This window comes from Equus przewalskii, chromosome 19 (assembly GCF_037783145.1).
Source record: "Equus przewalskii isolate Varuska chromosome 19, EquPr2, whole genome shotgun sequence".
In the NCBI taxonomy this organism is placed as follows: Eukaryota; Metazoa; Chordata; class Mammalia; order Perissodactyla; family Equidae; genus Equus; species Equus przewalskii.
This window is the reverse complement of record NC_091849.1, coordinates 63,676,001-63,702,983: the sequence shown is the minus strand read 5'-3', so window position 1 is coordinate 63,702,983 and position 26,983 is coordinate 63,676,001. Positions and strand designations below refer to the sequence as shown.

The window sequence follows — 26,983 nt, the reverse complement described above, 5'->3', positions numbered from 1 at the left end:
CCCGGCTAGACATCTGACTTCTGTCCTCCTCTGCACGTCTCTGGGAAGAAGGGGTGATAACCTGCCACCTCCGCAGGGCATTTCTGGCAAGTTGAGGCTTGGCTGACACAAGTGTTAAATATCTTGAAGTTCTGAAAGCCCACAATACTACTATACCTAATCACACTTGAACCGGCAGAATGGGGAAGAAAGGGTCACAACCAAGAGTTCTGAGCTGACTCCCATGGGCTGCTCCACTCTCTATTCCCTAACGTTTAAAGAGAAGAGCAGGTATCAACCATATTTATGGGTTTGCGGCAAAAAAAGAAACAGGTAAATCAGACACCTTAAATAATGAAGCTCTAAATATTTATGAATAAACAAATATTCAGAAATATTCGTAACGAGTCTTCAGGAAAAGCAATGCCCTGGAAGATTAAGAAACTTAAACCTCTGAAATTTTAACATACAATAACAACAAAGGAATCACCCAGCCTAACAAGGCCTAAAAATGTAAATAAAACTGAAACCCTTTTCTACTTGATGACAGTTATAGCAATGCTGATTCTGAAGAATATACAAATTAGTTTACTTATTTTAGCAAAAGTCAAGTTACATAATTTGTTCCTATTATGTGTTTCACAACCATAGTATTCTATTAAAATAAATGTGCAAATATCTATACAAAACTAATGTAACAGAAAAGTACTAAAATAATGCTTTTCACATTTTTATATGAATTGCGCCTAAAGTTAATGCTAATAGTTTCATAAAAATTATATTTGCAAGACTTAGCATTCAAACTGTTCTTGCCAATATTTAAAGGAGGAAAATAAAGGCAGTTTATTTAAGCATTTTAAATGAAAACCTTGAACTTCAAAGTACAGCTGACTAGACACAATCCTTAAATAGCCCTGTGACCGGGTTAGAATAATTATGACATATTTCATCAGTGAAACAGGAGAAGAAAAGCAGCAAATGCTGTTTACTTTTTGTTCGTGCTCAGATCGTCTAATCACTCGAACTCTAACTACCTGTTACTCTCTGTGTATAAACTACACATTTTTTATGATAAAAGAAATCCATATTTGCAGAAAAGATAGTATGATGTTTTGTTATGATTTGAAATTGCTTCCAAAAGCCAAAAAGTTAAGGCACCTAAGAACACTATCTACAGGCACATAAATTAGACATTTATTATGATAGTAACATTTTTTTCTCACCTTGAAGTCATTTAGTTTCTGGTTCTGTTTTGATCTTCTGATATCATTATTTCGATGCCCCCAAACTACATTCCTGGGCTCTTTAAAACTGTCCAAGAAATGTAGCAGAGAGGGAAAAATTGGCTTACTTTTAGAATGAATAATTTAAAATACGCCTATAAAAGCAGTTTGTGAAGCCTAAAATGATAAGGTCTCTCAGCTTTCAACACAAAAGAAGGAGGTAAAAGGTAAATAAGGTAGTGTGGACATTTACAAGTCCTCAGTTAACTTTTCACCCCTGAGGATGTGTTATCTTTATGCAAATACACTGGCTTAAGTCTTTCCGAGTCGCATGGTAATTTGAGGGATAAGCCAAGTGTAAGAAGATTAGCTGAGTGGAGAAAAATCGGGTCATGGTGGGGTCAGACCCCTAAGTGGGCCTCTCCAAGATCCTGGTGTTGAGAGTGGTAGATGTCAAGCAACATGGGGCAGTGGACAGAACGTGGGCCGTGGAGTCAAAGCTGGCTCTGCCTCGCAGCAGCCTTGTTACCCTAGAGATTCCAGCTGCCCCTTTGACTCTCTTCCTATAAAACGGGTAATAATCTCCCCTAACAGCTGTGCACATGTAGGTACCATATTTACGTGATACTGCATGCACAGCAGGTACTCAAGAAATGCTGACTCAATGCGGGAGAACAAAGTGTTTAAGCAGAAGGTCTTTGGAGTCTCGACCACTGTTCCACCACTTACCAAATGAATGACTGACAGAAGGCCAAGCCGTTAATTTTCTAAATTTCAGCTTCCTCAGTTGGAAAATGAGGATAATAACAGTTATGTCTCAGGTTGTTGTGAAAATATAATGGGTTAAATATATAGCCCTCTTAGTCAAGTCACCGACAGAGTAAGTGCTCAACAAATCGTGTCTACCATAAAATGTATACAAATGTTATATAAATGTGAACAGTACTTTGTACCTCTCTTTCTACGTTTTACAAACATATGCTAGAAACACATGCTTTACAAATACACGCTAGAAGATTAACACACTGGTCCCCTACAGTTAGGGTGACCAACCCTAACTGAGCCCAGAACTGTCCTGGTTTTAGTGCTGAAGGTCTTGCATCTCAGAAACCTCTGTCCTTGGCACACTGGGACCACTGGTTGCCCTTCCATCTACAATTCATCAGAAACACACTCTCCTCAGGAGCCCCTTAGCCTGTACTGTCACTAGGAATGCTGTGTCCCGGTCCTCAGCTATCCAGGGAGACCTAAGATGACTCAAGATGCTAGATCCCAGAAAAGATCAGCTCACAGCAGCAGGATTTCTATGGAAAAGGAAACCTTTTATTCTTTATGGGGTATGCGAGCTTGAAATTTTACTTTAAAGAAATTTCTTGAGCTAGCCTCTATCCTTTCTGGGCTTTCCAGACTCTCTGTGGCTCCTCTGTGGTCCCTCAAGTCCCAGAGGAAGGTGCTGTGTCGCCCCTGCTCCTGCCTCAGTTTTTGGAAAGTGCTCTTTGGTTGTTTTCAGCCCTGAGCTCCCTTCTGAGAAGCAGACCACCCCCCACGTCCAAGGAAGACTTGGCAGAGCGACCACACCCCTCGGCCGGCATACAACGACCTTGTAAAGGTGTATCCATGGGACGCGTGCTGGGCAGGAGGCTGTAAACGTGCACACTCCACACAGACTGTGGGTTGTACCACTTAGGGATTTTGCTTCGTTTGAGTAGCTAATTATAGCTTTCGGCTGACTAGTAAATAACACAAACGAAAGAACCCTAAGTGAAAAATTCTTGTATTTTTCCTTCTTTTGGATAAGTGAGTTAGATCATGGCTGTCTTCCAATATAGAATTTTAACACTTTTATCACACTAAAATTGATCTTGCAAATGGAAATAAATTCTTCTGAATCTCTGTACAAATGCACTGGCCATTTCCATACTGCTGAATTGAAGTTCTGTTCTGATACCTGAGTTAGAAATGCAGGATTGCCAAAAACCCATGCAAAATCTAGCAATCAAAACATCTTGAAGTCATTGAACAACATTTTAATTTTTATTAATATAAATTTATTGCCAAGTATGTCAGACACTATGCCAGAATATGTGCATTATGTGCCAGAATATAAAATAATTATATTTTTATAAATTCAAACTAAAATAAGTAATTGAGTGTCATTGTCTCCCATTTTCACTCTGTAATACTGAGATGCAATATCCTAGGACTCAGGGATAATATAGTTGGGTTTATACCTATTCAAATAGGAGACACTGACGTTCAGTGGCAGGAGGTCAGAGCAAGAGAGCCGGGCTTGCTGTCTGCTCCTCGGCACTGATCCTCGGCAAATCCCGGAATCTCTCTGAACCTGAGTTCCAGAAGTTCACCAAATAGGGATGGCGTTACTCCCAGGACTAGCTTCCAGGGTCACTATGAGTAAGAACTTAGCTCAGTGCTTAGCGCATGTTCAAATAGTGAGTAAACGTACTTTCAGTAAACTGTTCAGAATTACCTAATTTTAAGTATTATCCATAGTACCATTCCATCAAGCTGAAGACTCACGTTCAAACATTTAACTGTGGGGCCAGCAGTGACAGTGAAGAGGAAGTGGTATGTGCTGCACATAAGAGTGAGATGAGGCTGATCCATTTGAAACTCCAGTGCAAAGAATGGAGACCAAATGTGACGAAAGATGACAAGGCAGGTCAGCCACGTGCACAGCTGGCCATGTCCCTTCCCTACGTCCCTCAGGGAGACGGAACTGACGGTACATCAAGGCCCTGAGGCCAAGAGGAGTGGCCTTTAGGCAGCTACTTCCCAGGCGTGATGCAGTGGGGGCCCAGCGTCCCATAAGGTCACAGCTGCCCAGAAGCGGGTCGAGGGGTTCTACTCCTCTGCACAGACATGGCCCTGAGCAGAAGATGAGCAGCAAGCCCTTCATCTGTGACAGCAGGGGTGTGAACAAACAAAACATAAAAACATGCTATGACTTTCCAAAGAGAAGTTTTCCAGTTGTCATGCGGATACAAAAATTTTGAAGCAAAAATACTCAGTTTTAATCTTTTCCTCTTTGATGTGAACTGCTCATAATATAAATAATTCGTACCAAATGCTCAACAAAATCATTGCAGGGAAAAAACTATACGTTGAATAATTCTGGTCACTATTTCAATAAATATAGTTATATACCTCTCATAGATCACGAAAGAAAAGGAACAATATTACATTGTTAAAAAGTTATGTTAATATTTACCTTTTGTGGAAGAGTTATATTTTTCTTGTTCTTCAATGAATTAAACGCACATAATGATGGAAACAAAAGAAAGAAATCAGCAAATTTATAGTTAGACGTGGAAAGGTGAATCAACAATGGCATGAGTAATAAAAATGCATAACACATAACATGACATGATAAACAGCAACGACAAAACATGAGGAAACCTCAAATACGGTCTAAAATTAACCAAAGAAAGAATGAATACAACAATTTAAAGATTTAAAATAAAAACAGAAACATTGGGAAATTAATGTTTGGCATCTGAAAAGTATATTATGTAGTATTTTTTCTTGCCTTTTAAGAATTGCAAAATATTTCACCCACAATTCCACTAAAACATTTTAATTTTGGTCTACTGTGACTTTTTATAGTAAATGTATTTAAAAGCATATTTAAGATTCATAACTAAAATTTTTATCATTTCAAAAATTACAGCATTTCATATAATTTCAAATTTCATATAATAAGTGAAAAAATAAATTGCACTTTTGACTAGACAGTAGGCATTTTCTTTTCACCATGGAAAATATTCTGTAACATTTTCCACACGGAAAAACCATACTCTGATTTACGTCATCCTTTCTTCCTCCTCAAATTAACTATATATCAAAGCGAAACTGTCCTCAGGAGACCATATTTCTTAGACATCTGATAAAGCTTCATATCCAACCTCTGTGTTGGCACAATATTTACTGAGAAACAAAGGCTGTCTAGATATTCCTGAAGGGGCATCATCAGAGCTTTAGGCAGCAGATGCAATAACAGAACAGAAAAACATCACTAGCACCTCACGTGTGAGTGTATGAACCATCTTTAAATATTTCTTTTTAAAAAGACATGCAGTAGAGCACAAAGACCGTCACCGGGCTGGCTTCAGAAACCACACGTGTGTGTAAAGCCAGCTGTGCTGCCTTCAGCCTTGCTGCACCCAAGGGCGCCCCTGGGGCAGAGCGCTGGACAGCCAGACGGTTCTGGAGTCCTCTCTCACCCGTCACTTACCAGGTGAGGTAACTAAACTTTAAGGCTACTTTTTCAGCTACTTTATCTCAAAACGTCTATTGTAACCCCCTCTTCTTTTCCCCTAACCGTACTTGAACATGATCAGATTCTATGTAGCAAACAGGCTAGCATTTCAAAATTTTAAAAGAAACTTTAAAATATTTTTTCAAAAATTAAGTAAATAAGTCTTTTCAAATGATATGTTAGCCTTTAAAAAATACATATTGTATTTATGGTATAAAGAGAGAGCAGTAAAACTAAATGACAGAAAAGAAGATGGGCATCCAGTCCAACAACCCAACTGTGCTGGCAGCATCCTACAAACAACAGTGAGGTAACTGTGTCCAGAAACTGCATGTGAACAGCAGCATTTCATACGTTCATCAAGATGGTGTACCCGTATCCAGGAATCTAAACCATTTGAAATATTTGCCCTTATCAATGGTTTATCAATTCAGTTATTTAAAGAAAACTACCCTTTGTTAAAAATTAAAAAAAAGAAGACTGGAAGGAAGAAAGTCAAGTGCAGTAGAGGCTTAATCAATTGCAAATAAACTGCACTCGGCATCAATCTTCATAGAAGACAGAAGTAAAGTTTAACGAATATCAAAAGAAAAAAATGACATAATTCTCTGGCCCTAAAAACAACAACGAACTCGATCTTAAATAGAATGTGTTAAACTTTAACCCCTGAATCAAATTAGAAGTTTACTTCTAAAAACACATTTTAAGACACACAAAGATGCCACATCTGTTCAGTCAGAAGCACATCCATAGGATGACGGCTGATAGGACCATCATCGGCCACAGGTCACTGAACACGTGGTGGCAACATAAAGTAAACCGGATCTATCTTAATTATGGAAAAGCACTTAGGTATAACAATATATATTTGCCATCATATTTTTAAAAGGTTGTATCTATATGATTCTTAAGATCATACATTTCAGGAACCTCAAATAACAAGTGTTTAAGAGTTATTTATGATATTAAATATCAAAATAACCCCGTCAATTTCATCCTCAGTCACTCCTTTGTTCCCACCTCAATTGAATCCTTACAAATTGACGATTTCTCTGAAAAACAGCTGTGAATACGAATATCATAAACAGTAATGTTGATAATAAGAACAGAACATGAGCTTTTTAAAAAAATAAAATCCAGCATGCAATCCAACTGATTCCATAGAAGCAATTCTTACAGATACAGAAATAACAAAGCTACAGTCTCACTATGTGAGAGTTCTCTGCAGCCCCCTTACGTGCTTTGAACCTGCAGAGTGCTCTAACAACTGGAGGAAATGCAAAGAATTTTAGGAACACGTGACTTTTTGGATATCAATCTTTAGCACAATATGGCCATAACACTGAGTTTGCAGCTCAGTACCACAATTTTTAGTTCTTTTAGTTGTGCAACAGGAGTTCATGAATGGATAATTTAAGTAAACACCAAATTTTACTTTTAAAAGTAAATTTTAAAACAATTTCATCTAGGCTATTGCTAATTACAGTCTTAATAACATTAATTATGAATTATCTTCTCAAAATGTTCCCAGAAAAGAGAAAATAAAGTTTGTTAAACGTGTGAATTGAGAACTTCAACGAAATAATTGTTCTTTTAGAAAAGAAAGTCAGAGTTTCACATAGCATCATATTTTCCTGATTAAATGAATACCCACACAACAACCTTGAATATCAAAGTATGACATCTCAACGGGACGTGTGATTTGAAAAAATAATACCAATCCAGAGTTGACAGTAGCGTTATTCCTCTACCACTAAGTTGATACTTAAAATCTGTGCTGAGTTCTATAACCCAGTATTTTGCTTCCAAACTCTGCCCTATCAGTCTTTGAAACAATGTATTTGTCTCCCTAGTTCTTTAACATTTCAGTGATACATTCAGTAAAGCACTTCCATTAACTGAATAAAACATATACCCAGTACCCTTGATATGGAATAAAATACCAGTTTTGCATCAGTAACAACCAAAACTGTTGTAAAAAATATTAACCTTTCATGAGGCTGTTTCGTAAGGATGAAGTTTTTTAAGACATGTTTTAAATATAGGTTCACTGCATTTATATTACAACCCCAAATCAAAAATTATTTCGCTAAACTGCTTAACAAATCCCTGATAAGATTTATGTGGTAACATGTACTGATGAGAAAGCATTCCGCCTACTGAGAAATGGGACAGCATCTCGGGTCACATGAAGAAAACAACGACTAGTTTAACCCAGTATTTCAGTTGTCTAGCCCAGGCAGTTTAGTGAATTTAACTTCCACTCTCTCTCTTTCTGTTTCTAGGAAAATCTTCATAACATGTATATGCTTAGAATAAGGGAAGCTTTAAGTAGCACGAACTCTTAAGGAAAAAAACACCAAAATGTGTGCTCTAAGTCATTTTGCCATCATCAAATTTATATAAAAAATACAAGATATTGCGAGTAAGTTAACATAAAAAGTACTAGTAGAGACTTCAATATGATCAAGTGTTTAACATAAAAAATATTCTAAAAACAAGGTTAAATAAGTCTTCTTTTAACACACAAAATACCGTATTTTACAAATATTTTTAAAATTTTGTTTTCTTCCTTTGTCCCTCTGACAAAAGGTATTTCTATGGCTCAATCCATTCTTTTAGTTGGCCATCTAAAATTCATTCATTCACTCACCCAGCAAAAGCAGAGTGTATGCCATGAACCATCGTAACTAGGAGCTGGGAAGAAAACTCTAAGAAACAGATTCTAGGCTCCAGCAAACTGCAGGTGATCAAAATGCTATTCACGTAATAAAAGGAGCATGAAAAGAGGCAGCTCCCAAACCCCAGGTCTGGACAGCGGTCTGTCTGTGGTGGATACCTTGTTCTACACTGCCACTCCTCACGGGCACCTGTGGGAGCTGCCGGCCCCTGCGGCTGCTGAAGCCTGCGTCCGCGGGAGGCGACTGGCTTGGGCTTCCTTGCCGGTGCATTCTGCGGGAGAAAGACAAAGCGGGAAATGAAACGACGAAATTCCAGGGAGGCCTGACCAAAGCCTTTCCTTGCTCCTGCCACTATTAAAACAGACATGGAACCCCTGACGGGGCCTTTGGAAGCAAAATCAAACACTTTATGATCTGTGTAAAAGGAATATTACAAGAGGAGGCTGAAAGACACAGGGCGATGTCTGCCTCTCACAGTTCTGCATAACGATTCCTGAACGGAGAACTGGACTCGCTGCTTTTCATTAACTTTCTATAAAGCTGTGGCTTTCCACTGAGTTTCCCATTTTGGGTAGTGCTGAACCAAATCATCTACTTACAGCCTCTGAATCTTAACAATGTGGATAATTCAGTTAAGAAAGGCTGTTGTCTAAATTGCCAGTCCTAAAATGATATTTACATATAACTCTAGATATAGAATTATTTATAAGTGCTAAGAATAGTTCTGGCTGTAGACTTTTTAAAAAATTACCATTCACTTTTACTTTATTTTTAAATAGGAAAAACCTTGAAAGACATTAAAAAAAATAACCTTGGCACATGCTACGAAATATACTCGTGCAAGGATCGAAACTATAGCTTTGAGAAGTGTGCAGATACATTATTGCTGCACAGGAGTAAGCTGGCCTCCATCTGCTGACATTCAAACTTTTCTTTAACTAAAGAACTTTAAAACACTCTAACATTTTACTGAACACATATGAAAGGATTTTAAAAAATTCCTCTTACACTTTTTAAAGCAAAGACACATTTAATTCCAAGTAATTTCTTATAGAATTTCACGTAATTAAAAAAATATATATATGAATATGCCACAAACAGATGGAAGGACATAACACAGCCAAATTTAATTTTCAATGGTAGCTAATTGGCAGGAACTATAGAATACCACCAGCACAGTGAAGATAGATGCAAGTAATAGAGGATGCAGGAGAGGTTTAAGTGTCACAAAGAAAGGATTAAAAATATGGCGCCATAATGAGTGAAAGCATTGAGTGCTCAGCAAGGCACAACACCACACCAACACCCGGAGGCAGGACATGAATGCTGGGCTGGACACTGAGTAGCGACCTTGTCAGAAGCGGAGAAGGTGGTGCTGAGCCTCCGGGGGCAAGCTGGTGGCTAGAACACAGTGCTCTGACACTAGAGTGCTCACTCGACCTGGAGCGAGTGGGATGTTTTCCCCTAAGGACTGGATGATCAGTCGCTCTCGGGGCTGCGTATCCCCTTCTAGAAAGACATGGTGGAAGAACCCTAAAACATTAGGGCCAAAAAAGACCTTCAGTCAGCAGGTTCACATTAACTCTGATACCAGCACGTCTGTCCAAGGAAAACCTAGTCACACACACAACACGGCGATTTTAAAGCCAGAAGAAAACCCATCGCGTAATTACCCAGATGGAATTCAAACCAAACTGACAAGTTACGGCAAAGGTGTGTGCCGTGTGGTTTTTCCAGGCCTCATCTGGACTCCTCCAACGTGAGAAACCTCCTGTAGGCTGCTCAAGGCAGAGACCCTCCCTTGTCTTTGTTCTGAGCTGTGTCTCCAGCGCCTACAACACGGCTGCCGGGGACAAGGCTCACTGATGTCACCGTGACCAAGGGAGTGGCCATACCAGATGACAAACGCAAGGGCACCCCACGCACAGCCTTCAGGAAGAAAGGGTGCCCTGTGGGACTCTGTGCGTACGTTACAACGTCCATGACTGTCCTCTGCAATGAGGAGGCCCGTTCCAAACAGGTGCCAAAGGGAGATGTCCTCTGAGGTGAATTTACACAAGAAATTAAAATACGATGAGATGAAGGAAGCTTCCTCCTCAAACTGACCAAATGCAAGTGGCTGTTATGTGATATAAACCTGTCTACTAAGATACAAAAATATCTGAAAAGATATTTGTCCACGTATTGACAGTTATCTCAAAATGGTGTTCAAAATTATTATAAAGCCAATTTATGAATTAAGGATTAAGAATTAAAAACTGACGTTTATATATATATATATATATATATAAAAAGTTTGTTTAAAACAGATACGTGCTTTTGCCTTTTTCATCATTTTTTGTATTTTTTTAAAAAGGCACATTTAAAATACCTAAAATGTATTATTTTTTTACATTGCGACAGAAGCAATCAAATCACATCTCGTCCTTTTAAAAAGGATGCTGCAAAATTCCCTTATCAGACGAGTGAAAGTGTGAGAGCAGAGAACACATACTGAGCACTGGAGGTGCACTCACTGGGGAGTGCTTTGTTCACTCGTACTTGGATTGACAAGTTTTCTTCTAAGTAAAATGATTTTCACAGCTGTAAATATTTTGACTCAGGGCATCTCCTCTATTTCAAAACAACAAAATGGGAAAATGTCAGGTTCTGGAGAACAAAAACGCACAACTTAGGTGTTCAATAAATGTGCATTCTATCTTCCTGAGCTGTTGACTAATGCTTTCTCAGACACTAATGCAGATCCCGAAACCAGGACTCTCACCTTGATTTCCAAATTAAAGGAAAAAAGAACTGACAGTAGTTATGATTGTCAATATATCTACATATTAAAAGTGTCCATTTGTACTGAACTGACTTTTCACATTCACTCAACTCCAGAATTAATTCATTTGGGAAGGGCTGCATAATCAATCTTTCCCAATGACCGAGAATGAGTTTTTCCCTATTAGTCTTTAAAAGCCATTATCAGGAGAATAAACTTCAAGCAATTCTTGTTCAAAATACACTTTCTAAGTGGGGTTTGAAAATTGAATAATACAGTTTTCACCCTAATACTACTGAGAAATTTTGCAGATTTTACAATTTCACTGAAATCTTACTTCATTCCTTAACACGATTCATAAGCACTGAAAGGACTACTTAAACATAACCTGAAAGGTGAATAACTTAGGTGGCCCTCATGCGGCACCACACTAAATGACAAAAATATAAAAAGCAACTTTAGGGACAAATAAATGTCATTCTGGGTGAACATAACACAGATGGAGCGTATGTGACAGCGTCCCCAGCTCCCGAGCCACAGGCTTGCAGTACGCCAAGCAGCTTGTAGTGTTTGAGGTTAATCATTAGCATCAGACCTGTTTTTTCTTTGACATGAAGTGAAAGCCCCTCAGTAACGCAACAGTTCCTGCCACGAGCTCAATTGTAACAAGTGTGAAAGCACAGACTCAACGGGGGCACAGAAGTCCTCCGCCTGAGGGAGAGTGAGGAGTGTGCCAGGAGGCGGAATGACAGGAGGGACACTGAGGAGGGCGGAAATGCAGAAGGTGAAGGCGGAAGAGCAGCTTCTAGAGAGGAGAGATGATGGAGCCCAGTACAAGACGAAAGAGAACTGATGGAGAGATGCTGAGGCGCAGGAGTGGAATGTGGAGAGAGTCCAGGCTGCCGAGCTTTGATCTTTCCAATGAAATGGGATGTGCTAAGAGTGTAGGGATGTAAGAAGGAAGGAGATGAAGAACAAGCATTTCAGAGAATGAAAAAGGGGATGAGGGAAGGGTAAGCAGAATGATGCAACCACTCTTCTTACTGAGTACCAGTCTGAGGGCCATCTGTACCTGCCGGGCATGGAGTGTAGGTGTACACGTGTGTGCACACATGCATATACACATGTGCATATGTGTGAAGACACACACTTTTTTTTTGTATTCTCACAACAGCTTTGAGAGGTGTTACTGTTCCTACTTTATGTATAGAAAACTGAGGACCATAGACGGACTTGCAAAAAGCCACAGAGCTAACAAGTGGTCACGGCAGGACCCACACAGATCTGCCAGGCACCATCACCTGCTCCCTGTGCTGCCTGCTGAGACGGGATCTGCTTCCAGATCATGAGATGAAAATGGCACATCCTTGGATGTATTATTAATCTTGTAAAACAAAATATAGACATATGTCCAAGTATCACATTGTTTGGCAAGATTTAACAGAATTGTCTTCAGAGTTTGTAGAAAATAAATATAAGGAAAACGGCATTTAATCAACACCCACTCTGACATGTATATCTATAAATATCTCATATTTTTTAAACAAAAAAAGGCTTCAAGAGCCACATTCTAATTCAGAGCTAAGCATGTCTGAATCCAGTTCACCATCTTCAAACACGTATCTAAATATTTACCACCGAGTCCAGCCCACGCCTACTCTCTCACCTAAGACTAGTGTATTCACTTGAACTTAAGTAAAACACATTTCTCACCAAAACCTTAGGTTGTCAGTCAGACATTCTTATTGCTGCAAATGGACTTGCAGTAAATTGCTTCTATTGCAGCTTAAAAATATGATTTTGGTGTTTTTTTATGACTTGTTCAAGGATAGACAAGCGAGTGGGACTTAAGCTCAACTGCTGTAATGGCCGGTACAGGCCTGCACAGCTCCCCAGTAGCACCAGCACAACACAAAACGCTTGCACCGATTCTCAACACTAGTCCTGACAGAACCTCCCCACTTAGGGTGTGAGTGCAGGCTCCACCAGAAGACCAGTCCCTGGAGCTGCACGCAGAACGTGCCAGCAGTGGGGGCTGACTCCATGGAGGGGGACGGGTGGGACCTCACTTTACTGAAGAGCCTCCCCAGACAATCCGAGGCCTGCTTCCCACAGCTCGGCACAGAGTCAGAAAGCCTTCCCCCTGTCTTCCAGTTATGACTGGTCACCAAATCTTCCAAAGTATTTTCCTTCAAGGCCATTCCTCATAAGGCCAAATTGGCTGAGGCCATCAAAGGGCCTTCAAAATTATGATCATCGCACAGCAGATTTTGTCAGAAGCCAACGCTTGACTGTGCATCTGACTCCTGTGGGGAAGCTGTTAGCCCCCAAGGCCAAGAATCAGTGTCCACAGCATTCATTCTGTGACCTCAACTCCCCTGTGGTCAGATGTCAGCTCAAGTACCTTCTAAAGAAATGACAGGGCACAGAGACCTAGAACATCCAGCCAGCTCCCCTTCTGTAACTAGCTATTCAACAACTCCCTTAAAAACTAGGCATAAACTAGGTAGTTTATACTCTAATGAAAATCCATCAAGAGCTTTAATTATAACCAAATCTACACATCTGAAAGGTCTGAGTTTTTTATATTACAACCCACAAGCAAAGTAAGTAAAGGCAAGAGTAACATGAATGTGGGCCTTCAGCAGCAAATGTTTGAGGTGGGAGTCAATGGAACCCCTCTCTTCCTCGTGGAGCGAGCATTTGTGTTTATCTACAGGCATCTCCAGTGTTGCAGAGAAAGATGCCCACATACCACTCATCTGGAGTTAAGTACCTTCTGTTGACTCTAGACACCTAAGGTTTTGTAAAGCAGTATCCTATTATCAAAAAAACCTAGTTCAATCATGTATCCTAAATGCGAAACTGCACATAGTAATCACTCAATTAGTAACTGACTAATGAATTAGAGAAGGCTGAATGGAATAAAAGAATACTACTTTGAGGAAAAATTTCAATCATGTCAAAATAATGGAAATCGGGTGTGCATGAGGCACAGGGGCTGTGAAGGCTGGAGATTAAAAACTTGCCTAAGGAACTTAAGTCATTTACAAGCTAGTAGAGAAAACAGTTAGCTGAGTTGATATAAAAGAATATGTAAATAGAAATAATCAGTATTGTTTCATTACAGGCTGGCTATCTGTCTATCGGTCTATGCATCCATCTATGCACCCATCCATCCATCCATCCATCCATCCATCCATCCATCCGTCTATCCATCCGTCCATCCATCTGTCCATCCATCTAAATTGCTAGAACTCTGTGCTTCATTTCTTTCCTCAAAATCCAAATCCTTTGTAAAACTGAATCTCATCTCAACACTCTTTTGAGTTCCCTGAATCCTTGTTCCACTGTAAATTAAGTTCCCTAAATAGTCAGTATCTCCACAGACCAATAGCCAGGAATGAATTCCCTCTTCCCTAACCCACATCCCTTGATGTGACTCACACCTACTCATTTTTCTGATCTTAAGTCAGGGGTAACATCCTCTGGAAAGCTTTCCCTTTTTGCTGCTCACTATCTCATTCCTTGAACTTAGCTCAAAGCTTGCCATATATTTGTTAATTGAATGAATTGCTGAATGTGCAGATTCTATCTTGACCAAGCCTATGGTGACAGCCTAGCTGGTGTCTTGCATCTACCCTTGGTTCTTTCAATCTATCTTCCAAATGTTCTCAAAGTGATCTACAACTTTGGAACTCAAAACCAGTCATCGTCTCCCATGTCTGGAGCCCCTCAACGGCGCATGGACAAACCAACCAGAAGCTGACATTCTGTGGTGTGATCCACAAGGTCATGCATAACAACGCCTCTAAGGACTTCTCCAGTTCTATTTTCAGATCTCTCTCCCAAGTCCTGAGTCCCATTCTCCCTCCCAATATGGGGATGGATTCCCAAAACTCAAGAGGGTACTTCAAGCCTCATGTTTTCCCATGTCATTCCCCTGTCATGGAATGGTCTACTCTTCACGTCTACTTTCATATATCTGGACTTAGCTCCAGTGACACCTGTTTATGAAATATCTCCCAACTCATCAGCATCCCCAACCCCTGGTCCTCCCTGAACCATGTGCATGCCTCTAGTGATTATACAGCACTGTGACCCTGGGAGGCCCTTGTTCATTTATATCTGTGGCCCCTACCTTCTCTCAATAACTTTTGGATGAATGAATATGTCAATTGGATTTTAGGTATTTTTTTTTAGCTCTGTAAAAAGTATGTCAATATCTTCCAACTAAAAATACTCAAAAAACTTGTGGAATTGGAAATTGCAAACCAAAGGTCAGTAATCCCTTGGAGTTAATTTTACATTAACTCAGCAAATATCTTTGCTTGCAATATACAATTAGAATCTCAGCTTATCCAATTGCAGAAAAGATATTTTTTAAATGATGACATCATTCAGATAAATAACAGACTCTCAAAATATCTGCATATTCCAGGTACTGTATTCATTGGTAACATTTAAATGACCTCAGAAACAAAATATTAATGTATGTGTGCAGGAATGAGTGTGGGTTTAATGTCCTTTAGTAGTCACAATGATCTCTAAGAGAAACACGAGGTCTGTCTTAAACTCTAAGATTTAGGGGCTGCCTTCAAATTACCCTTCTCTTGTTCTTTGAATGAGGCTATTCCTACAGAGGAGATTTATTCACACGAATGTCTCTAAACATCACAATCTGTGCATAAGGACTGCTCATGTGAAAAGCAAGAGAAGGCATCCTGCACACACCAGAGGAAGAGAAGACGGCCGCCCGTCACAGTTCCCAGCCTACCTTTCTGCATCAGAGGTGGTGCCTTTCCTAGTCTGTTTTTGGATGCTAGATCTTTCAGACTTTCTGGAGTGCCTGTGGAATGAAATGTTAAAGAAATACAAAATATATGATGAATAAAGCTACAGGAATATCATACAATGATAAAAGCAATAGGCATGAAAAATGGCAACTATCTTACCTAAATGGTTTTTGTCAGTCAGTACGTTTTAAAATAAAAAAAAAATAAATAAAAACAAAAATCAGAACCGGTGCCATGTGGAAGACACAAGTTGCCCAACAGGAGACACAGAAGCTGACATCCTATTGGTCTAGACAGGTAAGCCCATCACAAAGCTTCAGTGCGGATCCCTGCTGAAGACCTGCCTTCCCTAATGAGGGAGGAAACCCCACCATGGGACATGGGGATGACAGATGTGATGGCAGGAATGGTGTGGGTGCTGAAAGACCACTGAGGGGGAAGTGCTGTCTACTTTTACACGTTGAAATTTGGTGCTACAAAGACTTTTTGCCTGTTTTATTCCCTAAATATATTATGAAGAAAAGAAAAAAAAATGCTATAGTGGAATATGTTAGACCTAAGTATTTTAAATAAACTATTAAAATTATTTTTTAGATTATCATAAAGATGATTTTATAATCATGTAGCATCTTAAAAAGCTAATTATATATCACAAATAAAAACACTAGTAATTCCGCCTGTCACTCTATGTTCTAAAAGTACATATGTACACCGGACACTTGGAAGGTGAGAGGCCTCTTCCCACAGAAATGACGTCCACAGAGAGAGCTCACCTCCCAAGGCAGCTAACACACAACCTGATCACCCACGATGTATCTGGACCACTATATATTCGAAATAAACATAAAATATTGTGGTCAAGAAACTCACACATAAAAAAACAGAGAAACCACAAAAACGAATGTGCATTTTTATCTTGATAACTGGTTGTCAACAATTTATGCTTATTTTTCTTTCCTGATATCCCTTCCTTCCAACAATGTTAAGGAGACAACTGTCTTCTTGAAATTGAGACATAACTAACACCTAACACTTTATTAGTTTCAGATGTACAACATGGTGGTGTGAGGTTTGTGTAAGTGAGAAATGACCACCAAAATAAGTCTAGTTAGCATCCACCACCACACACTGTCGGAATTTTTTTCATGTGATAAGAATTTTTAGCATCTACTCCCTTTTACGTGCTGATGCCGGACGCCCTGTCTGAGTGTCCAGCACGTGCCGCCCGCCAGGCACCAGGCACACGTGCAGGAACCAAGTCCACCTCCACCGAGCGTGCAGGCTCTGGGGCTCTTCATCTCTCCCTATCTCTCTCACCATGGCCAAAAGCTAGGTTTTACTATCATATAACTAACATACAACACTACTTTGTCCCTCAAATTCAGAATCTGGGTTTCAGTGCTGTGTTCTTCTGCCATTTGTCACTCTGACTCTCACTTCTGAGGAGGTGGGAATAAGGAGGGAGACCACTTTCCTTCTCTAGCTGGAAAAGACCCTAACAGGCCGTGAGGGAGGCACTGACTTATTTACCCTTTGTGACAATCCTTTGAAAAGGTGCCCTCTTCGTTTTACAGATGAAGGAACAGGCTCAGGGCCAGGCTCCTCGGTTGGTCAGCAGCAGCGCTGGGATAGAATGGAGTCTGTCTGGCTCCTAACCTGTTCCTGCCCCACCATCCAGCAGACAGGTGGAGCCAGTGATTCTGACCCACGCCCTGTGGATGCACCTTGCTCAAGAAGGGAAGGACCATGACGTCTGGGGCAGGCCTGGGGGACCACTGAGAGACGGTCGCTCTCTGATACTGAGGGACGGCTCTTATCCACTTTGTTGATGGCGTGGTCAGGACTGGGGGTTGCAGGCTGTGGAGGTTGAAGAGCACACAGCACATGGCTGGAACCAGTGGGGGGTGGGGCGTGAGGAAGGGAGGCTGGTTCCTGAGCAAGGGGGAGAAAGGCACAGACGCGGCAGGAGATGCTGAAGGAAGGGGAGGGGAGAGGCAGAGTGAGACAGGCCTCAGGTCCCGTGTGTATCTGAGCTCCAAGTACAAAGTGGTCTACCATTATGGGAGATTTATGCTGAGTCCCAGGAATAGGCAAGGAACTGTGGGGACAAACGCTCCTTTTGTCATCTTCAGCAGAGCGAGAGCCAAATGAGAGCACAGGGTTTTAGGCCAATTCATGAAACTCACTGTTATTAAGGGTTTTCGCTCATTCATTCATTCATTCAGCAAATATTTGTTGAGCTGTATATATGCCAGGCACTGTTTCAGGTGCTTGGAATACGATTGTGAATAAAACAGACAAAGAGTTCTGCCTTCAAGCAATTTGCATTTTATTGGTAGAAGGCAGACCATAAGCACCAAAAAAGCCTCAAAAAAGTGAATTGCATAGTATACTAGAAGGCGATAATGCTAAAAACAACCACAAAAAGTGAACCAGGGCAGGGAGAATCCGAAACGGGGCGGGGTGGGGCAGGTGTAGCCTGCAATCTGCAGTAGGATGCTCAGGGAAGGCCTCATGGAGTCGGTGACATTTTAGCAAAGACATAAGACAAGGGAGTGGGCCATGTGTCTACATAAGGAAAACACGTCCCAGAAGAAAGAGCTGTCAAACGCACAGGCCCAGGGCAGCTGGGCAACTGGGACTTCGTTTGAACATTAAAATGATACACACTTCGTTGTAATAATTCAGCATAAAGCAGGCATATTGAAGAAAATAGAAAATTCTGTCTTTCCTATTCCAAGCCCTAAGTTACAGCTATGAATACACTGTGTGTTTTAAACACAGCTGTTTCTTGGAATAAATAGAGGCCTGTGCCATGTAAACTACGAAAGGTTAGAACCATCGATCTACGTTCATGTACTACACTACTGATGCTATTGATCACGTAACCGTAAAATGGATCACAGCAAATGAGCAGCCTTCGACCCCAGGCCATTCTATCCACATTCCTCGTGGTCAGCAACTGTGTCTGTTTGGGTTGTCCCCATAAAACATCACGCCCAGCACACAGTAACTACCCAATAAGTGTTTGTTGAATGGACAGTTAAAAAAAGTAATATTTTGAGAATTATACTGGAATTTGAGACACTAAAAGTTACAAAAACTAAAAAACTAGGGCTATAAAATTCAGTTAACATCAAATCAAATAAATTTAGAAATAAAACTTTGTCCTATTTTCTGGGAGTCAGTAAAATATAAACTACCACAAGTAAGAAATGCCCTCTGATTATTGCCTTACACGTAACGAAGTCTCAGTCATTATTATTGGCCCAAGCTATGTTTATCACGATGCGACGAGGCAGCTAGATTCAATTTTAGTGTCTTAACGGGCATAGAATTCAGTTAATCCATCTACAGCCACCTAACTTTATAGATGAGGAAACTGAGTCCCAGAAGGTTTAAGAAACTCTTCCAAGGTAACATGAGCCTTAATTAATGGCGAGGACACCGCCATCCTGGCCCCTTGTCCTTGGGTTCTGTGCCCGCTCTGCCATCCAGTGACTTTGAATGACCTGATGTTTATCAGATGGCTCCCTGGGCAGAAGCAAACAAAATCGTTAAAGTGTTTTCATCGTTATCTTATTTATTTTGTGTTTTTAACATGCTTTTGTTTTACTAAAATTTTTATCATTATTTTATTATTCAGAAAGAATGTTTCTTTGGTTTAGATATGCAAGAACCAGGAATCCTGAGTTTTTCCTTTACTTCACAACTCAATAGTTGTATAATTTTGGTCTTATGCTTGCTGGTGCACAGGACACAAATGAAATTCTTTAAAAGCTATTATGTTCAAATGTAAGGTACAACAATTAATTTATTACCAAATTGATATAAGAGTAATAATCAAGAAAGTGGGGATGTTCCTAAATAAATCTAAATTTGAAGTCCTGCTTTTAATTATTATTCTCTCTGTACTCATTTAAGTGTGAAGATTCATAAAATGTACTAATGAGAAGAAAGTAATTGTTAAAATCTATTTCTGTGCTTTCTTTTTCCTCTTCAATAGCTAAATTCAATTAGAGCACTTCCCCGAAGACATCGGTAAATAGAGCTTTTCTGAAGACATTACAATTCCATTAAAGGGTAAAACTAATATACTAATAAAATAGTAATATCATTTAAGACTATTTGTATGATAAAATGAAAATATAAGATGTTCTACTTTGGGAGAATTTAATAAAAATCTACCACATAATGTTTTAATTTAGTTAAAATTAATAGTGATATCATAAGAATATATTTATAGATATTCTGGCTTCCTACCTAGATGGCTTACTCTCTTGAAATGCAAATCTCTATCATCTTATTTCCTCATAAGTTTGAGGAGAAAAAATTAAATTTGAATAGAATCTACCTAAATAAGAAATGTTCATATGCAGTGAGGGAGAATGCATGCAATTAAGACACATTTGCCCTTTTGTATATTATTGATATTTATGTATATGACTGCAGTCATTAAATAGACTCACTAAGAATTTTAGTACATGGGTACATTTCCTTCACTCAAATAAAGGATGCTTTTGAAAAGCACAGATAAATGATGTTACGAGGCAAACAAAATTGATTAGCCATGTCCTGAGTTTATAAGTGGTTCCACACCAACGTTTCATTTACCTGGCAGCCACCATGAATTCTGGAAGTGAAAAAGCACGTCGCTTCTTTATTCTAGAAATATTTCCAATGGAGAAAGAAGATTTACTCACTTTGAATCAAAAGAAACCATTTGATATTCTTGGTTACAGATTCTTACAGGCAAATAGCTGCTATCAAGAGACAAGTGTGGGAAACTATACAAATCTGGTTATTTGCAAAATAAATTAGAGCAACTTCAGCAGAATGACTCAGGAATTAATCTTAAACACAGTGGGGATGCTTTACTTGTTCCGATAAATTAGGTCTGGAAAACAGGGTTATTTTATCAAATATTTTCAGTATTTATCTGTCACACACGAATGAACTGCATCATTTATCTTGATGCAAAAACATTCTCAATCAAAACACTAGAGTCAGTAACTTCAAGCTAATGAAGTGTTAAAATAAATCTCAAAATGTACCAAATAAAAATATGTTCTATCACCTCACTTAGAATGATCACTACCAAAAATTTTTAAAAGTTAAAAAAGAATATATTGCATTTTCTTGAAAAAACATTTACCAAAAATAGTTTAAAGTTGAATTAGATGATAATAATAATAATAATCACACTTAAAGATGATTGACTCCATCGTGAGCACAAGACTCAGAGCCTTCGTGATCTGGGGCATATGAAAACACAGTTTTTTGTAACATGCTACTCACAAATTTTGGTTAATTTGAAGCCATAAGTAGATCTAAATTTTATTAAGATTCATAAACAGAGTTATGTACCTCCAGGGTCATAAACATTACTATTTCTATAGTAAAATATTTCCATTTAGATAGAGGTGCTTTGTTGGTGGAATGATGATTCTTAAAAGTACCAATATTTTTAGCAATAAAATTGCAAGAAAAATTTCACTACAATTTTAAAGTCAGAAACATTTCCCGTGGTATCAAATTTATGTATTTTTCCCTCATCATTATTTTAAATAGCCTACAACTTATACAAAATATTCCTAGATCTAGACAAACATACTTTCATGTTAATTCTAAATAGACCTACTGTACAACTTGAGATGACATCAAGATTGCTTACTGTTGAAATTAAACTATAGAGGAATGGCACATTAAAAATTGTATCATTAAAGTTATATGATTTTAGAATATTTTCCTAGTGACCAGTGAGTGGGACAAAAGTCATCTGATGCCCAAATCCTTATGAACACTCACTGTCTCTCAATCTGATGCTGTGTTCACTTCACCTGCAAAATGGTAGAAACTTCTGAATGCAGAAATAAAGCTGATAAGAGGCAAAATGTGTGCTGCCAAGTGGGAGACATGGTTACTTGTGAGTTTAGCATCATTTGATGCAGTAATTTCTCTCTCATTTTTATGGGCACATATTATTCCCATATATTGATTGATTGATTGATTGATTTTCTGAGGAAGTCTGGCCCTGAGCTAATATCTGTGCCCATCCTCCTCTATTCTGTGTGTGGGACGCCACCACAGCACAGCTTGATGAGCGGTGTGTAGGCCTGTGCTCAGGATTCAAAGCCACAAACTCGAGCCACTAAAGCGGAATGCGCACACTTAACCACTATGCCATCAGCTGGCCCCTATTCCTATATTTTAATAAAAATTTACTGTAAATAATATTCTGCTCCCTACAGTAATAAATCATAGTATCAAGACACTTGAAATATACTTCTTTTGGTTGAACATAGAACTTATTTACAAATAAGTCATAATAAAAAAGTAAAAAGCGTGTTCATAATTCTGTATTAATAAGAATTTCCTTTAATCACCTCATCTAAAAGGATCATTTCCTAAAATCTACCCTTAAAGTTATAGATACGAAATGAAATCAAATAACATCATTAATTCATATGTCATTAAATGACAATTGATTTTCAAATAACCTTCATCTCATTTATCTACGAACTGAAACTATTTGGATTTCTGTTTTGCTTAATCTATGCCCAGACACACTTACATTTATATTCATTACAAAATCACCCTACTTAATTTTCCTGTACTGAAACAGTCATTACAGAAGGCAAAATCCACTGGCTCATTTGTTTTGGAATAAATTCAAAGCTTTCCAGAATGGTCTTTTATGAAAGGAAATGCTAAGTTCCCTGACAGCCAGGACTGTGCCTGTCAAATACTGCTGTGGCTCTGGTCTTTAGAATGGTGCGCACAGTAGGGGCACAATAAATACGTGTTGAATGAATGAATAACCATGTGATCATGGATTTATTTATTTATTTATTTATTTATTGAGGAAGTTTAGCCCTGAGCTAACTACTGCCAATCCTCCTCTTTTTGCTGAGGAAGGCTGGCCCTGAGCTAACATCTGTACCTATCTTCCTCTACTTTATATGTGGGACGCCTACCACAGCATGGCTTGCCAAGCAATGCCGTGTCCGCACCGGGATCTGAACCAGTGAACCCCGGGCCACCGAAGCAGAATGTGTGAACCTAACCAATGCGCCACCGGTCCAGCCACCTCATTGTGGTCATGAGTTTTTATCTAATTTACACAATTATTTTATATTCTTATTGGAAAAGACTTTAAATTTTTAATAATTTTTATATTGAAGATTTTCCTAATTTTTCTAGTCCCTGAAATTCTATCCCAGAAATCAGACAGTAGCAGAAAGAATTAGTTTTAAGTTCCAAATATGTAAGTCATATTAAGAGGTAAATGTCTTAAAGACTAAAACAAGATAAAATATTCTTAAAGCCATCATGAAATATCAGCCTGTGGCCTTTTCCAACATTGGTAAAATGACTTCCTTTTTCTGAGTGATGGGTGTTTAGCTTTTCTTTCAAATTGAAATCCTGAAGATATGAGACGATTTACAGATACAGAAAATAAATTACGTCTCTCTTAAGTGAGGGCACAGTTCCTGCACTGCACACACTAAGAAAGGGGTATGTAAGACCCGCATGCTGGCAAAACGGGGTGTTCTGTTTCTGAGATGCTGCATATTCTCATCTACTTAATAAATATTAGCGACGTGTTCACTGAATTTCTGCTTACACTAGAAGAGAAGCATCCAAAACACCCAATAACCTTCTGTGACCAGTATCTACAGATAAGGACCTTATACAAGAAACACCACCCAGCAGGAGAATGACTCAGCACAGCTGTGAAGGACACAGTGTGGACGGTGTGCATGTGGTGCTTCTGACAGAGCGACTCGAAGTGGATTCAGAGCACTGATGCTATTTCTAAAAACCTACCTTGTGGACTGACCCTAGCTCTGGACAAAACCAGGTTTAAAAACACAGTATTCATAAAATTTATGAGAACCAGGTGTTCTACTTTAAATCAGACATTTTTAAATTTACCCCAAAGCCTAAACTTCCTTATTAACTATGTAATAACAAGAAAAGAAGAGGATAACCGAGACCAACCCATCAAGGCTCCGGCATAGATTTTAAAACATTTTAAAGCACCTGAGACTTTTTACTGGTTCACATGTAAACAAAAGCAGTAGTTAAATCTGCTTCTAGAAAGTGACAACCTGATGCCAATGCTCGCTAAATGCAACTGCCTCGCGGGTCCAATGGGGTCTGAACCGCGCCGTGAGCGCTGTCCTCGTTTCAGGGACCATTCGGAGGCGCTCTATTGGCACTGGCTGATGGAGCCACCGCAGGGCTGGCTCAGGCTCCGGAAGGACGCCTCAGGGCCCACCTGCCCCCGGGCCTCCACCGGTGCCTACAGTGGTGCCTCTGGAAGCCACGTGTCTGTGAGGAAGAGGCGACTAGTACCTGTCATTCTCCGGAGACGCGTGCTGGATTTGAATCCTGGGGCTAGGAGGCAGTCTCCTATCTAGGGAGGGGGACCATCTACCCCTGTTTGCCCAACGAACAAGACAGGAAAAAACAAGACATTTAGTAACTCTTAAAATAAAAGCATACATGGAACAACAGGACTGGAACAGCACCCAAAAAGGCAAAGTCTAGACTCTTTCTCCACAATTCACTCTTCATTTTCAAAAGACTTAGAAAGATAAATTATCGTATTGTAAGAAAATAAAACCTGTAACCTTATAAGTGAATAGAGAAACAATTTATTTGAGAAGATGTCTGAAATCTGTTAAGTGTAATTTTGTTATTTTAAATGTGCGTGCTGTGTATACACGTCTATACACACACAACTATGTATATAACTTCAGGTTTAAAAAGATGCATCCTTAAGAATCCGGCTTATGTTTGAATAAAACAGGTTTAATAAGCTACCAATTCTTATTTGATTGCAAGCCTTGAAAGTACTGGATAAAGTAGCAAAGGTGAGGTGTGTGAAATTAATAAAAAGCAGAAACACAGTTTAAATGGAAGAAATAAAAGTGCTCCTTAGTGTGAAAACTGACATAAAAGAAAGAATTCATGGGAATTCTCCCAGTGAAGTCCTAACAAGTGTTCTTGGGGAAAACTTCAGGGCTTACTGTGAGTAAAAATACTGATGGATAAAAATGGGAGATACAGGTCAATGTGACAGTAAGATGGCACTACCTTTAAAAAACTCCTCATCTTTACAGGCAAAAGTATTTCTCAATTGGTTAAACCGTGGTTTTTTACTCCAGCATTTACAACAACACTTTTTTTGATTAAAATTTAAATAAACGTTTGAAACTTGGATCATTCTTTTGTTAAACTATCTTGAAAGTCTGTGTAATTTGTACACAAATTACAAACATCCAGTCGAAGACTGAAAAGAGGCACAAAGGGACTGAAGAGGCCAGATTAGGAAACTTTTAGAATTAGATATAAACATTTGAAGTGGGATAAAATCTCTGGACACTGGCTTCCTCATACACAACACAGGATAACTGAGTGTCTTTCAGGACTCATCGAGCTGTAAGAGTTCATTATCATCCAAAGGAGACTAGTCCTAATGTTAAAAAAAAAGCCATCTTTTTGCCATTATTACTTGGCTTATTGGATCTGTTAGGCAGGCTGGACAAAAGCAGCAGAGGGCTATCATCTCGTGGCCAAGACGTCCAGGTCAGCAGGGGCTCGATTCTCAGGACCCTGGAAGCCTGGACTGGTCACAGCCTTAGACAGACTCGGCACGACTCAGGCAGGGCTCTGGGAAGGCAGGGAAGCAAACAAGATGTTTGACAGCAGACTTTAGGCAGAAGGAAAAACGTGTAATGTGTTACACGTTTATGAGATTGAAAACACCCTGTGTTAATTTTAAATTACTTAGTTATTTTAAATTATTTAAATAGTTGGTCAATACAATCTGAATGCTTTAAAACATATCTTTCCACTTTACTGGCTTTTGTTATGCAGATACGATAAAGAAACGTATTTCTAAAGTAACTGAAAATAAGTACAACTACAGGGTTTTCTGCATTAAATTATACTCAGTTGGGTTAAAACTTATGGTGTTATTTGAAAACAAAAAGAGTTAATATGTTTTTCTGTAAAGTAATAATAATCTTAACTCCACACGATTGTGAGTAACCTTGCTTCCTGAGGCAAAATTCCAGTCCTTGTGTTTATTTAAACACAAAAGTAAAGAAAAATGGCATAATTATGGAACATGCAGTGAAAGCTATGAAGGACAAAGGTGTACATTTAGAAACAAGCAACTGTGAACGCAAGCTATTAGAAGGTGATTTTTCAAGAAGCATTTAGCGTGACACGTAGATCTGTGCCCTCAAGGTCCTTCTGAATAGGCTGACAGAACCAGTGTAAGAATTCTGTTTGCTTTTCCCTCATATATTTCATCATATGACGAGAGCAGGATCAATTTATACCCAGTTTTTGTCCTAGGAATAGAAACTACATAAGTTTTAATAAAATACATCTGTGAGTTCTAAATAGGCTAGTATTATATTTTGTTGTTTTTAAAACGTGTGCAACTTCTTTTTCTCCTATCTAGGTGAACTAAACCAGCCCCTTCATGATTTCTCTTTCCAAACCATCTTGCCTGTGAGTTGCATTAGTTAGTTACGTTATTAATACTTTAATATCAGGTATTCCAAATTCACTAATTCTGAAACTGCACTGTGTTCAGAGCAGAAGGCGGCCAGTCTGATGCTGGCACTGACTTAGAGGCTTGATGAGCTCCTTTAACACGGGACCAGAGTGTTTTGTCTTGTTTTGGCAGTTACATCAACCATGCATGGCACAGAACAAGTAATCAATAAATATTTGGGGATATTTAAGTAGACAATAAGGAGATAAGACTCTAGGTTTTGTGGTAAAACAGGTAAGAATAATGAGAACCTTAACTAAGAAATTAACAGTGGTGAGGGGACCCACCGAGAAATGAAGGAATTAGAACTGACAGGCCTTGGAAAGTCATTAAACAGTTCTTACGTTACGGCTTTCCCCCCTTCACCTGATATACCTTAGAATAACTTCTGTGTTTAAATGTGTAATTAATATAGATGCTCGCGTCTGTGCACGTTTCAATGGTGCATCTCTCTTTGCAGACCATGGCTAAGCAGCTAAATTATCTAAAAGAGAAATTGTATGGACATGTAAATCATTCATTCCATGAACAGCACAAATAAAAAATACCTGTGAAGTACTGTAATATTAGAAACCAATCTGAACAAATGAGGTCACTAACTACACGGTATATATTTTTATTGTCTATTTCCATTATTCATTTTAGTTCTTTAAAAACATTTTCCTGAATATTGTTTTAAATTGAA

The 26,983-nt window shown here is 39.0% G+C and overlaps 1 protein-coding gene across 50 annotated transcripts in view; it reads right to left on the bottom strand.

Annotated features, from left to right (window-relative positions):
* RIMS1 (regulating synaptic membrane exocytosis 1) overlaps positions 1 to 26,983 on the bottom strand; it is a 418,478-nt gene that overhangs the window by 86,263 nt on the left and 305,232 nt on the right. For 15 of the 50 annotated variants that reach the window (XM_070584909.1, XM_070584917.1, XM_070584911.1 and 12 more), the window contains one exon: positions 8,318 to 8,430. In XM_070584909.1, the coding sequence (XP_070441010.1) occupies positions 8,318 to 8,430 (113 nt within the window). Of the gene's footprint in view, positions 1 to 4,431; positions 4,462 to 8,317; positions 8,431 to 9,509; positions 9,693 to 15,700; positions 15,773 to 24,080; positions 24,165 to 26,983 lie in introns of all 50 variants that reach the window. The other 35 variants (XM_070584904.1, XM_070584916.1, XM_070584908.1 and 32 more) reach the window with 7 other exon arrangements.